Source organism: Gekko japonicus, unplaced genomic scaffold (assembly GCF_001447785.1).
Source record: "Gekko japonicus isolate JY-2015 unplaced genomic scaffold, Gekko_japonicus_V1.1 scaffold312, whole genome shotgun sequence".
In the NCBI taxonomy this organism is placed as follows: Eukaryota; Metazoa; Chordata; class Lepidosauria; order Squamata; family Gekkonidae; genus Gekko; species Gekko japonicus.
The window spans coordinates 781,403-796,910 of NW_015176460.1; the positions used below are offsets into that span (position 1 = coordinate 781,403).

The 15,508-nt window shown below is 43.1% G+C and overlaps 1 protein-coding gene across 1 annotated transcript; it reads right to left on the reverse strand.

The window, feature by feature from the left end:
• Nucleotides 1–8,454: 8,454 nt before the first annotated feature.
• Nucleotides 8,455–14,146, reverse strand: P2RY1 (purinergic receptor P2Y, G-protein coupled, 1). Its single transcript, XM_015426993.1, has 2 exons — nucleotides 13,457–14,146; nucleotides 8,455–11,578 (listed from the first exon to the last, which is right to left on the reverse strand). The coding sequence occupies exon 2, from the start codon at nucleotides 11,523–11,525 to the stop codon at nucleotides 10,434–10,436; it is 1,092 nt and encodes a 363-aa protein (XP_015282479.1). The 5' UTR covers nucleotides 11,526–11,578; nucleotides 13,457–14,146; the 3' UTR covers nucleotides 8,455–10,433.
• Between the last annotated feature and the right edge of the window lie 1,362 nt (nucleotides 14,147–15,508).

Here is a 15,508-nt window from a genome sequence, read left to right on the forward strand (position 1 = left end):
AGATTTCACAACCCTTCACAGATGGTTCCTATGTGAGAAATCAGTGACAAATTTAACCAAGAAATGCACGAGCACCAAGCTTCCATCAATGTATTCAATGTACAATTCCTTTTCACCAGCATTACATGGCTCTGTGTGTGTGTTGTTAAGCCTAGTCAGTGATGTGTGAATCACTGAATATAGAACAAGGCTGAGATCAGATGGTGGGTGGGTGGTTATGCTTGCTCTCAAAACGTCAAGAGCCAATTTGCAACAGGATCTTATGAGCCACCATGCGGATATAGCAGCTCAAAAGATTGCACAAGAACTGGCATTGTGACATGAAATCAGTAGCAACCATTGAGCTGCTGTGTCAGTGCTTGCCTGGAAGAAATCTGGATGTTGCCACAAATGGCATCACACCAGCAACAGCCCTTCAGATGAACTCAGACATGTTGGTCTGTTGTATAATCTCAAATTATCTGAACATCAGGATGGAAATCTGCTGCTGCAGTGAAGTAACCCAGGGCAAGAATCAATGAAGAAAACTCAAGATTCTGATATATATATTTGCGTCTTGAAATGCATCATTAATAATGCTGTCATATATGTAGACAGACCATTGGCCGATCTAGCTCAGTATTGTCTGCTCTTGATTGGTAATGTCTCCCCAAAGTTCCATTCATGTGAATGGTAATCACCATCAAAAATCACTATGGGGTGAAGTGGTTGTGAAACAGCCTTGTGTTTCTTAGTGATCTAAACTCCACTAAAAATGGAAGTGTAGAATTTTGACTTCTATAGATAGCACTTAAAAAAAAAACAGTCAGATCAGTAGCGGCCATTGTGCTATACGTGAGTTAAATGATATAACTGATGGTCCTGACTTATGATTGATTCACTTGTCTCAAGCACAGGTATATCTAATCAATACTGTTCAACAGCTCTGAACCTTCTATCTCTGGCAGCCATACCCTCTAATGGAATTAGCAAAATGTGTTTCTCTGTCTTAAGGCAACCAGCGGATTTCAATTTGCTGTAATAATATAGCAGCCAGCAAATCAGTGTTCTATCACTTTATTGGATCTTGTTTACTCTCAAGTAGCTCGGTACAATGCTAGTAACTCTTGTGGGTTCTACTGTCACTAAAAAAAAAGTTACACGATGCTATTGCCATGCCTTATACAAAAACTGCATGCAAACAACACAGTGCTTTATACAAAAGTGGAGAATCTTTTTATTCATGAGAGTTATGCAGTTAGTTGCTCTTGTTGGTTTTTTTCCTCTAAACTATGACGACTTTCAATCCACAACAGAACCTGAGAAGCTTAAATATCAAGTAACACTGTCTCTTTAGGCAAATCAAATGGCACCATTAACCACAAATAAATCTGAGTTACTCAACAATATTACAGAATGATAGAAAAATAAAACATTTTCACATATGCACTTGAAACACACTATAAAGTCCGAATTTGCAAAACATTGAGCACATAAATCACACTTTTCCTTCATATTAGTTTGAAATGATGATGCCAATAAAAAATTACATCCCAGATATTATATTTTTTAACATATAAGCTAAATTTTCATTGGTGATTAAAACATTCCAGGCAACTTTCCTGGACCCAGCTACTTGTGTGTACCGATGCTAAAGAAACCACTTACGTGGAACACCCTGTCTCCAGATTATAGTCAGAAATTAAAACTGAATACAAAAGAGATAAGAGCAGTATAATCACAAGCAGCTTTGCCGCAGTTTAGGGCTTGTTCATGCCTTCCACACTCCTTTGTAGGGAGAGTTAAATTGTGCTCTTCACTGATGCATGGCGAAACCCTCACCAAATGTTTCTGCACATGAGGCGGCATGCTCTAGAGAAATGAGCAGCTCTGTATTCCAGCTTTATTGCTGCCTAACTGAATGTCCCTGGGCAATTTAACTTCACCTCTTTGCTTTTCTGTCCCTATAGCAGACAAGATGATACTGCTGGCTCTCCAGGACATGGATGTGTAAACTGCTCTATGAGCGTTAGGAATCATATTGCTACAGCTCTCTCCACCCCCACCCCCCGTATCTCTGAGGATAGGTCACGCATGCAAGGTCTCAAACACTTTGCTCACTGCTGTGGAATAAAATGCCTGGATACTGAGATACTGGAAGGCAGTATTTAGCCCGTAGGTAGGGTACAGCTGTCCTACAAAAACTCCACTCAAGGCACTCACTGGACGCAGAATATATGAGAACAGCACAAATCTGTCCTCAATTGCTTTTGTATGAGTTGTGCAGTTGTTATCCCCCCCCCCCATATGAAGTGCTTTACAATTATAATATCCTTTTAGCCTCACAACAAGACTGCAAATTAGGCTGAGAGACAGCAACTTCTACTGGGCCACCCAGTGATTGACTGGGATTTGAATTTAAGTCTCACATACTGCAGACTGAACAACTCTGTATCACACCACAGTCAGGGCAATATTATAGACCTCCTTTCTTTACCCATTAGTCCAAATGACAGAAGAAACAAGTGGACTGTTCTGTGTAGGCGGCTTTGTACTTCAATTTGTGTTACACTTTTAAATTATCTCCCCGCACACAATCCCATATATATCTCACCTAGGAGAAAGGTGGTTTTTTAAAATAAAATGAAGGGGTATTAAGAATGTGACCCCCCCCACACACAAACTGAAGTGGTACAGTCCATTCCACCACATCAGGACTTTACCACATCATTCTTTGTTTGTGTCAATCAAATATACTATAAGTATTATTTGGATATATTATTTCTTATTTTACAAATGTGCCAATTTTTCTTAGGGCAAAAGCACATATAATGGGGACAGATGTCCTGCCCCATAAACTCTCCTCATCCCATAATCAATTCCCTCCTCCTGCCTTAACCACCAGCACCAGCATTAACCACAGTTAAGATTAAACAGGTTTCCTGCTTTTTAACTAGCTTCAGGCCTCCTATCCATAGCTAAAGAGACTGACCCTGCTCCTACATGCACACCGTCATTTAGCTGGGCTGCAACAGGTCTTGGTTTTGCTTGGAAATGCATTGTTAGGGTAGTCCAATTCCCCCAAAGGACAGGATAACACAGTTTTCACAAAGATGCAGAAATGGTACAAGTTTATCTAACAGGACCATGCTAAGGAATGTTATGTATTGTTGTGAAGTATGCTAAGGAATGTATGTATTGTTTTTTCAGGATTGAACCCTGAAGATTCCCAGAAACAATGCTTCATCTCTTTGGTGTACTACAAAAAAAAAATTAAAAATTAAAATATATAGGCTTTCCCTCACACTTCTTAAAAGTTATGCTATTGGAAGGCCTTACAGGCATTATGCAATTAAAGCTAATATGAACTTTTGTAAAATTCAAAATTGGTTCCAATTCACAAACTTGAATACCAAATTTTGAGTTTTATCACCAAAATTATTGTTTCTCCTTTCAACAAATCCAGAAATTATTTAAGAAATCACACTATGATAGGGAAATACATCTTAATAAAAATGCACACCTGGCCTGATTTGATAATTCATTCATTTTGATTGAGTTTTTTGTTTCAAAATTCTCCATCTTTTTATTCATAATTTGGTCAGAGAGAACCAGAGCATGCAAACATCCTAAACTTATAACAAGAGTCCTGTGGCACCTTAAAGACTAACAACATTTTGTTCCATCATAACCTTTCATGGGCTAAATCCCCCTCAAATGCTATGACTGGATTCTCACTTGGCAGTCCTTTTATGTGGAGGCATAAAAACAAACAAACAGCAGGAGGAAGGGGCCATGAAATGCAGGAAATGAAGAGTGAAGTCCAAGTTAAATCTAATCAGTAAAAAGTAATCAGTTATGCTAAGCTGTTGCACACCTGTAATGGGTGGGGGATCAGGTTTTGTTAAAGATGGTTACATGCATAAAGATTCAATGGGTATTACTTAGAAAAATCCAACAGCAGAACTGGACTTCTTAGTTTTATGAAGCACTGTTTCATTCATGGACTATGTTCAAACAGTTAAACAAATCTGTGAAATTAGATAACTTTGATGTTGGTTCTTACAGCAGCAACCAGTTTCACTTCATCAAATTCACAGATCAAATCTTTAGTTCATTTCCTCTACCCGTTGGAAACCATGCAAATCCAGGAAATCTGCAAACTTTGAAGTTTACTGTATACTTTTATTCTGGGTTTGCACTCATTAATTACATTTTTAAATGCAAAAAGCAGCATATGCAGCTATTGAACTTTCTCTCAAATAGCTCCTACTTTATGCACGTTAGATAAATGAATATGTATTTCCAGATAGAGTGGAATTATAACAAATTGTTAAAATGACTCTATGGGCTTTGCTTCTGCGCGCATCAATGCAAGCCCACTTTGCTTTTAAGAATATTAATCTCCTGGCCTCTAATGGCTGGCTCACGAATGCTGGGAATTGTAGTTTACTGATGATGGATTAGATATAGCGCAAAATTTTCTCTTGCACTAGAGGTCATGCACAAGAAATGGAAGAAAAAGCTACTTGCTCCAAGTCAAACTTGCTGTAACCCCACTCAAGTTTCTGCTGGCACAATAGTTTGTGGGAGCAATTTCTGAGCAGTATAATATAGGAAGGAAAGCATTAGGTGTTGCACATGTTCTTGCACAAACTGGATCCAAGGCAGGATCCAGAATTCTCTGTTAGGGATTCTCAACTTCTCTTCACAGGACTATGGTTGGCTATTAAGTCAGCTTAAGTTGATTGGCTATATATGCCAATAAATATCAGGAAAATTAAAATGCTGTCTTGATCTCTGAGGGATGTTTTAGGACACGTAAGAGGCTGCATCCCTCATTAACCTTCTGCAACGGTTTTTGAAAGTAAAGGCAAGAGGGTGAGGCTTGATATTTCTGCGAATTAAGGCTTGAATCTTGCAGAAATTTCCACTAATGGAAGGGGGAGTGATTTCCACCAATTCCTTCTTCCCATAATACACCTTTTACAGTCCTATTCCACTGACAGAAATTCTTCTGTCAACAAAGATTTACCACAGGATCCAAGCCTTACCATACAATTCTAAGCAGTTACATCCCTCAATGGCTTAGAGGGGTGTAAGTCTGTTTAGGATTGCACTTTTAAGTCTTGCAAACTTTTACCAGTACCATTTGGATAGCATTTATGATCAAACATTTGTGTATGAGCAAGTTTTTTGGTAGATTCAATAACTTTTGCTATCTTTGGGTTTTGCATTTCAGCATCATGCTCTCTCATCACAGAAGCCCATCTGAGGCACGTAAGACTGAAATCCAAGCACAGAAGAAAAGTTCACTTAATAGCGTGATCCACTCATGAATACACATTGTATAGGATAAGGTTACAGACATGTAGGATTGATATCAAAGCATAAAAGTGGCCTTAATTTTAGCACAGCTTCTTTTCAACTTCTGCTCAGCGTGGCAATTTCAAGACTGGAGACAGGAAAACATTCCAGACTATAAATTTGGTTGAATGCTGCAAAATATTGTCCAAAGAAGTATTGGAATTTTACTTCCTAGAAGTGCCAGGGAGAGACAGAATAAGCATCTGCCAGGGCAGGTTTAAGACTAGGGAATCCTGTCGTTAATGTGAGTCGGACAGACTTTGATACGTTATGAAAAATGATTTCATTCAATTGCCATTTGACCAGAAGAGACTGGCTGTCAGGACAGCCTTTAAAACTGGGCACATCAGATGGATGGCACTGGCATGGGGAAATGTGATCCCTTGCTTTAAGAAACATGGGGATATCTTGCTCTGTAAGAACCATTTGAGGTTTGAAACGAGACTGCTTACTTTTCATCCTTGCTGAGCTGCACATTTTCCTAAAGCTCTAAGGAAAACTACCTAACTGACCCCCCCCTTACACTTGTGAAGAGAAGTGAGGTAAGAACTGTAAAGCATTTTCTGCATCCAGAAGAGCTATAGAAATTATTAATAAATAACCCCCCAAAATCTCAGACATCTGGTGCTGGCACCTTGATACGTGACATGGATTTGCACCTGTGAAAAATATTAAATGGGAGAATAGGGTCTTTGTCCGGACTGTTTTTGCACCATTTCAATGGGGGACTTAAGCACCCAGCCAATCATGCTCTGGTTTTATTGGGGGGGGGGGGAGATAACCAGATATTGCTTTTCTTACTCTCCTCCACGTAATCAGAACTTGCTTCCAAAATTTACTGTGATTTCAGAAACCATTTCTAACATTGCACAGGGAGAGGTGCTCAGGTGAAAGATTCTGCCCTTAATTCAATTGTTCCTAGAAAAGCCAGCAGTAGTCCTATGAAACATACATTCCATTCTCTGCTTTCCATACCATAATTGATCAGCAGAGTGAGCTAGGCCATCATTGCACAACACAGCCACAGATGTCACAAGCTCTGTGGAATTTAAAGGCAGCGCCCCCAGTCAGTAGACCTTTGAGTAGAGCCCTCTTATGCACCTATGGTACTGGGCAGGAACATCTCCCATTATTTATCTGCAGCCCAAACAGTGCTGTCAATTTTATAGATCTTTACCTGAGGACAGGGGAAACCTCGATTCACTCCCTTCACCCCAAATAAGTGATTGAGCAATTTCAAGTTGAATAGTGTATTATGCTTGCTTGCACAGGACTCTCAAATATGGAGATCTCACTTGGGGGAAAAAAACCAAAATTTTAAACAATCCCAGTGATGCATGCAGGATATAATCCAGATCATGTTTCCACACAAGGGTCACTCTTGCGGAATTACAATGCAACTGGATAAATAAAAGGCTGCTTATACTACAGAACACCGGTGATGCACAAACACATGTGTATGGGGAAATAAGCACATCATCATGATTTCAGAAATGTTTACCTCTCCCCCCCCCGCCTTCAATTAATTGGACAAAGCAAGAAAAGGTAAGAATGATGTGAAATCTAAATTGTTTTAGAGATGGGGGAAGGGGGAATCCGCTATACCATTCTGCCCTTAATTCAATTGCCATGCTCAGCAGTGCATGTCTCAGTTAAATTTGGTTCAAGATAACTGTCTAGTGTTACATGGTTCTCATTTACATGGCAGGCTTCTTCACATTCCTCTGGCACTGCCACCGAGTGTTAATATAAACTTCTTGTCACAAGGGGTTAATTAAAAGTGAAACTGTCGATCCTTCACCTTGGCTCTAAATTTCCTTGGTATTTTCAGATGACCTTGAAATTGCTTGTTAATCGTTTCATCTACATGCAGGTCAGCACTGAACAGTAACTTTCTACTGCCATAATTTAGAGTTTCTTTTAAAAACGAGTTGTTAAGAGAACAAGAGTTTTTAAATGAAGCATGCCATGATACCTGAGCTCAATAACAGCAATTATATACTCAAGAAGCAATGTGAATACCTATGGCAGCACTTACAGAATTGACATTGTCTTCTCCAATAAATAAGTTAAATAAATAGATTGTGCAGGTTCAGTAGATGTGCACTTATGAGTTTAAGCTGATTTGTAATTTTGTCAAGAGCGATTTGGAGCAATTCTCTTTCCAGTCATATTCAGCCCTTGGAAATTAATAAGCAAGATGTAAATAGTTTCATTTTTATCCCTCCTGTAAAAGCAGGGGCTTTCATGAGGATTTGTCAAAGCCATTTATAGGATTACAAATCTTTCTCATTTTGTAGACAAAGAATTTATAATAATTCAAAGTAAAATTTTCTAGAGCAGAAGATTTTCCAGATAGATTTGGGTATATTTGCAGTGGAATGCCATGCCATGGAGTCACTCCAGTTTAAACCAACTGCTTTCAATGAGTTTAGACTGGAATAACTCAGGACGAGATTGCTCCATAAGTAAAATTTAAGTTAGACATTCTTTAGTCCCTAAACTGTGGTTGAATCCTTACTGTGAATATATACTTGCTAGTTCATGGACTGGCAGTTTACAATATTTTAGGCAATATTTAGATAATAATCTCTCCTAATTTTTCCTTATAATTGGGGAAGGGGAGAAGAGTAAGATGTGACTTCTTGTCCAGCCCAACAGCATACCTGTGCCAACTCAATATTCCTAGACATCCATATGTGAGTGAAAGGTACAAAGCATATATGGTCAAACCATGCAGCTGATTAATCAGACTTAGGGGAGTGGGGAGGTGTGACAAAATCAATCAAGGTATTTTGTGGTACATTTTATGTACACACACTTTATGTACATTTTATGTACACACACTCTGTAAAATTGAACATGGCCATCCAGGAATGTTAAGGTGGGCAGGCATACCCCAAAGGTGGATCAGAAAGCAAAAATCCTCTTAGAAAGAAAACATGAGAGAATTTTGTCCACTTAGCTTTCTTAATATGATCTGATTCTTTTTTTCCAATGTTTCGATAGGGCATTTCCCCCCCAAAAAAACTAAAAATTAACAGCTATTTATTGTCCCTATTTTGAAAATACTCTAGACTGTTAACAATGGTAATGGCTTGCCTGGAAACTAGCAACAGTCACAAATTAAAAAAAAAGATTATTCATGCATTAAAATGAGTAAATCAAATGCATATTTTATGTCAACAAAACTGCAGATACTGCCAATGAGATGTGTTTCCCATTCCAAAGTTAAACAATAAGCTGTGGAGGTAACTACACAGTTGACTGAGGCTGAAATCCTAAATCTACTTTTTTGGAAGAAAGCTTCACTGACTAAAACGGGGCTTAGTCTGGATAGACGTATTTAGGAATGCTCCCTAAATTAATTAACATTTTTAAAAAATATTATAAGAGTAGCATGGTCCAGTAGGGTTTGGAAAATAAAAACATGTACTACCAATTGTTTTTTTGTTAAATTAGTTCCTTTTTTGTAACTGAATCTCTTCAGTGAAGAATAATCTAGAGATGGTTAGCAATGAAGGACTATTCAAAGGCCAAGCACAAAAATGGTGGCCATGGAAAAAGTCCATAAAGAGCTCATACGAAATGGCCACAGTCTGTTAGAAGCTGGTTGCTGCATCTGCCAACACATGTAGTATGATTGTTTTCTGTGCATGTCAAGGAGGTACTGCTTTTCTGATGCTTCCCAACAACTGTTGAAAACTGAATTCTAGTACAAGGTGCACACCGCCACCATATCATAACAGGCTAGGGACCACAGTGCCCCAGGCTTTTCTCATGAAGACCACATGGCCAGATGGCTTTGCGCATAAACTCAAGAGGAAGAGGGAAAATGTTATCTGCTCAAACAGGGCGAGCTGCTGGAATCTCAAAGAAACCCTGTCAACAGAATTTAATAATTCATAGCCTCCGTCTTAGGGGGAAACTGCCTGCTCTGTGTGGTTGTGTGATTCTTTGGGGGGGGGATGTGTCCCTCCCAGGTGCAGTTTTAAATGGGAGATCAGCACAGGATGACCGAGGCTTCTTAACTTTCCTTTTGTGCTAATTATTTTTTTACTGAAAATGCCCTTTCTTGGCAGCTTTTACCCCTGCTGGTCTTTCTACAAATGCAAGGTTAAAAAAGCCCTTCTTCGGCCCATTCTGGCCTTCCACGTAAAACTGCAGCTTCAGTAGCTGCCTCGTGTTTTTTAAAATCCCATAAAAGAATCACAGACAGACAAGTAATTCATAGGGCTTCCCCTTAATATTCTTTCCACAGTGTTTGAGAGAGACGGAGAGTCACAAATCCACAACCAGAAATTTTGTTAGAAGGGAGCATACAGGTACAGTGGAGAAGGGCGGAGGCCAGCTTAAGTCGATACGAAACAATAAATTCAAGTTGCCTAACAGAGGTTAAGTTGCTTAATTAATAGATCAGATTTTATAAAGGACTCAACAATTCAGAGCAGGCTTCTTACTGAGCAGATGGGTGGGATATGGCTCACCTTTCTGTCCTGGTTCCTCTGCAACTGTAAAGGCTAGAGGATTTTTTGCCTTATGTTGTTGCTGGGGTTTGTTTTCCAAATGAAAGGTCAAAATTTAGAGAAAGGGCCTGCAATATTCTCCTACTTCTTGAGGCCAGAGCCATACAGAAAGAGAGATCTGGCAACAGCAGCATGGACTAGGGCCCTACAGAAAAGTTTGGTCTTCCAAAGACACTCCCAATACTCAAAGTCAAAATGCATTTTAATGTAAGGGTAGATCGCCCACATCCCTGCTGAATGGTGTGGGGGGAGGGGGGTTGCCTTATTTTACTGTTTGTACTTCCAGTCTTTCCAACCTTTAAAAGCTGTAAGGGGTACAAACGGGTTTTATTTTTTTAAATTTTACACTTACTTTTGCTCAAGCTCTTCCTAGGGTCACAGAGCATGCCTTTTAAAAACAACCAACCAAAAAAACAAGCGTTGTCTGCCTGTTACGTGTTCCTTGAAAATGCATGAAATTAAGAGTTTGACAAGGGATTAAAAATGAAGGTGAGTGTGTATGGCTGGGGAGGGAGAGCACCGTTGCTTGCAAATCTATGTTTCCTTTTCCTTTTTTTAAATTCACAAGCTGGTGTCTCCATTCTGTTTATACTCAGCTAAAATATTGAGAGTCATATCCTCGCTTTTGGACTGCACGTTGAGCTCACTGCGTCTCGAGGCCTTCCTGGTTGCCCTGGAGAGCCTTCTTCGGAAGGTGTCTCCTGCCAAGAAATACAGAATAGGATCCACACAGCTGTTGAGGCTAGCGAGCCCCCGAGTTACTTGGTAAGTGGCATAAACCCTGTTGTTGAAGGCACACATTTCGGGAGTTTGAAAATCTAGCCTGGCTCGTAGATTCAAGTTCTTCATCACATGAAAAGGAAGGTAAGACACAGCAAAAACGGCCAACACTATAATTACCAGATAGATTGATTTCCTCCTCAGCGGAGAATTGTCTAAGTCTTTGTAAATCAGTGCTTTCACTATTAATCCATAGCAACCCAGGATCAGGATGAATGGGATACAGAACAAGAAGACAGTGGTACACATACTATAAATGAAGTAACTTCGCAGGTAGTCATCTTGCGTCGTGTCGTAACAAGTCATGGTCTTGTTTTTCCTTTCACCGGTCCCGGAGTAGAACAAGATAGGAGAAATACCAGCCACCACAACAACCCAGACCAAGGTGCTGATATAAACGGCATTCTTCTTTTTTAGTTTCCCCAGTGATTTTAAGGGATATACCACACCTGTGTACCTGTGGACGCTGATGCAGGTGAGGAACAAGATGCTTCCGTAGAGGTTGACATGGAAGATGAACCTCTGCAGCTTGCACATGAAGTCTCCCAAGATCCAGTCCGTTTCGTTGAAATAATAGAAGATCAGTGCGGGAAGAGTCAAGACATACAAGAAGTCAGCCAGTGCCAGGTTGAACATGTAAACTGAGATGCCGCTCCAAGGCCTCATGTGGAAGATAAACATCCAGATCGCCACACTGTTGCCCAGGAATCCTGTAATGAAGACTACGATGTAGACGGCAGGAAGGTAATAGAACTGAAAACCAGTTTTGGTCAGTGTGCATCTGTTGGTGGCATTGCCTGAGGTCCATCCGCTGCTAGTCAGCAAGTGAGTCTCAGTCACATTCAGAACAGCTGACCAGAGGACTTCAGTCATGGTTTCTCCAACCAAGTCACATAGATCTAGAGGTCTGGTATCTGCAACTGTCTCTGATGAGGAAAAAAAAAACTAAGCTGCAACAATTTTAAAAAGCAAAGAATAACCCACCTTTGTACAATGTTTGCTTTTAATGAAGAACCACATACATGGGTTCTTTCCCCGGCCGCATGGTCATTCATTGGTGAAACCACTGTCACTTATTTGGTAAGATGGCAACGTTCCCAGATAGAGCTGCCCACTACCCACGTCAATGGTTCTGAAAACAGGCCCTTATGCACTTGTACTTACCAAATATTGGCCTGTATCCAGCATAGTTTGAAGCCTTTTTCCAGCCTAAGGAGCTGTCTTCCAACTTTATCGGCCAGTGGAAGAGCTACTCAAACTGAAGGAAGGCTCCAAACTCTGAAGAGCGGACTGGTAGGATGCCATGCCATGCTCAGTATACACATCTTTGCCCAGCTTTATGCATGGGAAATCCCCCTGTCTCACCCAGCTTCAAAGCAGTCTAGTGTTATGATTTCCCTGATTTACCAAGGCAACAACCTGCATCCCCAGCTGGAATCTTACATATCAGGTAGGCAGCTGGGAAACAGTCACCTCTGCCTGGAGATGCTGCCAAGTACTAAGGAGGGAGGGAGCCCTGTATGCTCCTCAAAGGGCTTGATACCTCCCTGCCATCAACCAAGACCCAAAATAAAGAAGGGAGAGCAGGGATCAGAATGTGGGCGGCTGCAGGAGAAGTAATGGAAGGAAGAGGGAAGTGGGAAAGAGGATTTCTTTTTAAAAGCCAAGAATTGAGGTTACAATCCTTACCTCACGAGTGGGGGGGGGGGAGTACAAAAACTTCCATATGGGGTCTGGATTACATTCTAAAGCTGAAAAGCAGAGGCTGAGAGAAAGTGGCCATATTTAGAAAGTGGATAAAGGACAACATGAGTGGGAGGAAAAAGAAGATCTTAAGGGGGGGTGGCGGCGAAGGGAATGTAAAGGGAGAAAATGAATGAGGCGAGGAATGCATCGAGCTGTCGACACAAGCAACAAAGCAACAAACACTTCAGGGTTGTTTCCTTGTACATGTCCTTGGTAGAGTCTGATCTGCAGAACACCACAGTGCCCCTCCAATAGCACCCTCCTTCACCAGTCCTACTGCTCTATCCGAGATAATGTTTAAAAAACCTGCAACTGATTTGCATACTGAGTCTTATTACTAAGGGCAGCGAACCTGTGCAAGGTTAGTAGAACTTGCATGTGTGTGCCCCCTCCCCTCCCTTCCTCCAAACACATCCTCGCATGCTACATGCAGGTCTTAATTAAAGTTCATCCGCGGGAACAGCTCAACCGTGGAACAAGTGCAGTAATCATCCAGCCCGGGTTGCCCCTGGGCATGTGCAGAATGCCTTTCCTTTCTCAATGAATAATTAGCCTCTTGCTTTTAATTCTTCTGTCAGCTTCTTTCAAGCCAGCGCTTGACGCCAATCCTTTTGCACGCTTACTTGGGCGTGCAATTCCACTTAAGCCAATGAGGTTTTACTTCCGTGTAAATATATATATATTCAGCATCGAGGCCCTAGAAAACCCTCATTGCTCACCTCGCGAGCAACAGGAATGTCTGCTTCCGTGTTTGGGTTTTTCAAGCAGAAACTATATTGTTATTATTTTTGTTATTGTTATTATGTCACGTGCTCCTGCATGTCTCCTTGGCCCCCTTGGGAGGGGGGCTGACTTTCCTCCGTAAGGATTGCCCCACTCGGAGGAGAGCTTAGCGCCCAGCTCAGCCGCCGTCCATCCCAGCAAGGCGAGCTATCGAGGGGGACCTCATAGAAAAGGACAACATGATCGCCCTTTACCCGGCCCGGTTGGCTCCGCAAGCTCGAATGCCGCCTCTCCTTCCCCCTGGCGGGCGAGCAACTTTCCCGGGCAAGACTTACCTTCTGGGGCGCCTCAGCCCGCCCGGGGATGGCTGGCAAGGCAGCGCGCTGTTGCCGGCGGCTCCTCCATACCGCCGTGTTTTCCCGGCGGCGCCTCCCGACGTAGTGGGAGAGGTGGGGACGCGGCGGGTGGTGCGGAGCATGTGCCCTTGTCAAAGCCCCTCCGAGTCCGGAGCTCCGCTCGGCGACGGCCACATTCCCACACTGGCAGCGAGCGGGCGGACAGGCGGGCGGACAAAGTGCGTGCGCGCTGGCTTGCGCGGCTGCACGCAGGCGGGCGAGTGAGTGCAAGTGAGCCGAGGGAGGGAGCAAAGGAGGCGGGAGCAGCAGCAGCAGCAGCCTCCCTTAGGAAGCGGCGCAGACGGGAGCGGCTCCCCGGCTCCCGCCTCCTTCGCCCTGCCCAGCGTCGCCTTCCTCCCTCGGCTCCACCGCACGCTCCGCGCTGGGAGCGGCGGGGGGGAAGGCTGTTTTCTCAGGCGGCTGCCGGGGCGTCTTCCTCTCGGTCCCTCCGGACAGCAAAGTTCTTGCCGGGGGCGTCGGAAGGGTCAAGAACTTCCTCTCCCCGCGGCTCGACCCCGCCGGGGACCTTTCCGACGCGGAGGCAGCCTCAAAGTTAAGACGTGAAGGCGGGGGGGCCTCGGAGCACGTGCGAAAGGCGGGCCCCGCTGGCTTCTGGCCCGCTCCCGCATCTCTCCGACGACAGTCGAGCGAGAAAGGCAGAAGGTTGTTGATGCCACGAGGGCTGGCGAAATGCGCCGTAGCCGGCGGGAGGGGAGGGGAGTGGGGGGCGCTGCGAGCGGGAGGGCTGTTGGTTCTCCCGTGCCCCTAGAAAACGGCTATTTTTTGTTTCGTTTTCTATTTCTGTAATTGCTACGTTAAACCAAGATTAGGTTAGAGACTCATACGCACGGTTTAGGAACGACTCCCTCATTCTGCCCCTCAGGCGTTAAACCACCTTCTTTTTCACGTGGGTAGGAAGATCAGGAGAAAGTCTCCAAGTGTCACCTGTGAGAACAACGAGTCTTGGTTCAAAATGGAAACGCTGCCCCCCCCCCCCAGCCCAGCACGATTCTTTTAACCGGAGCTGGCAGAAGCCCTTTGGCTAAAAAAGCTAGAAATCTATCTGGAAGCCACAGCCTCTTCCTTCCCCCCATATTACAGCCTCTGATTTCTTCGTGGGAGTTGGTGAGGCATGCTCCATGATACTCTTTATAACTGAATATTTCAGGAATGAGTATTTGCATTTTAAAATTGTGTATGGCCTAATTAAAATTAAGCTCCCATATTTAACTGAAGATGGAACAGCATTCTTCCCACCTTGTGCTTTTTCCCTTCCTCTCATAAGTAAGGACCATTCCAGTCTATATACAGAGCTTCCTCACACATCCCACTGAGTTTTCCAGGTGCTGACTGTAAACTAATATAAAGTAAGGGTTTCCCTTGCTTGAAAGCTGGTCATATCTGACTCTAGGGTGTGGTGCTCATCTCCATTCAAGCTGAAGAGCCAGCACTGTCTGAAGACGTTTCCGTGGTCATGTGGTTGGCATGACTAAATGCCGAGGTGCACGGAATGCTGTTACCTTCCCACCGAAGCAGGACCTATTTATCTACTTGCCATTTCTTGCTTTCAAACTGCTGAGTTGGCAGAGCTGGAGCCAGAGACATGAGCTGACTCCGTCACGTGGCACTAGGGTCTTGAACTGCCAAACTACAGACCTTCCGGTCTGCAGCTCAGTGTCTTAACCTCTAAGCCACCGCAGCCCTATGTAAACTAAAATGGTAATGATTAATTCTGTATCTTAAAACTTCACATTTTCTGACCAGCCAAAGATTTGTTAAACTAAGGCTCCGGTCACATGGGCAGGAAACTTTGGGGGGGAAGCGTGGCTGTTTGCCCCGGGGCAAACTAACGCGCGGTTAAGCAATCAGACCCCCTGTGGAGGTCCAGGTTCCGTGGGTAGGGAGAGGTGCCGATCGCAGGACACGCCTGCGCGCAACGAAGAAGTGCGCGGTGCGGCAAACTGGTTTTCTTTTTTTGTGTACACGACAAAT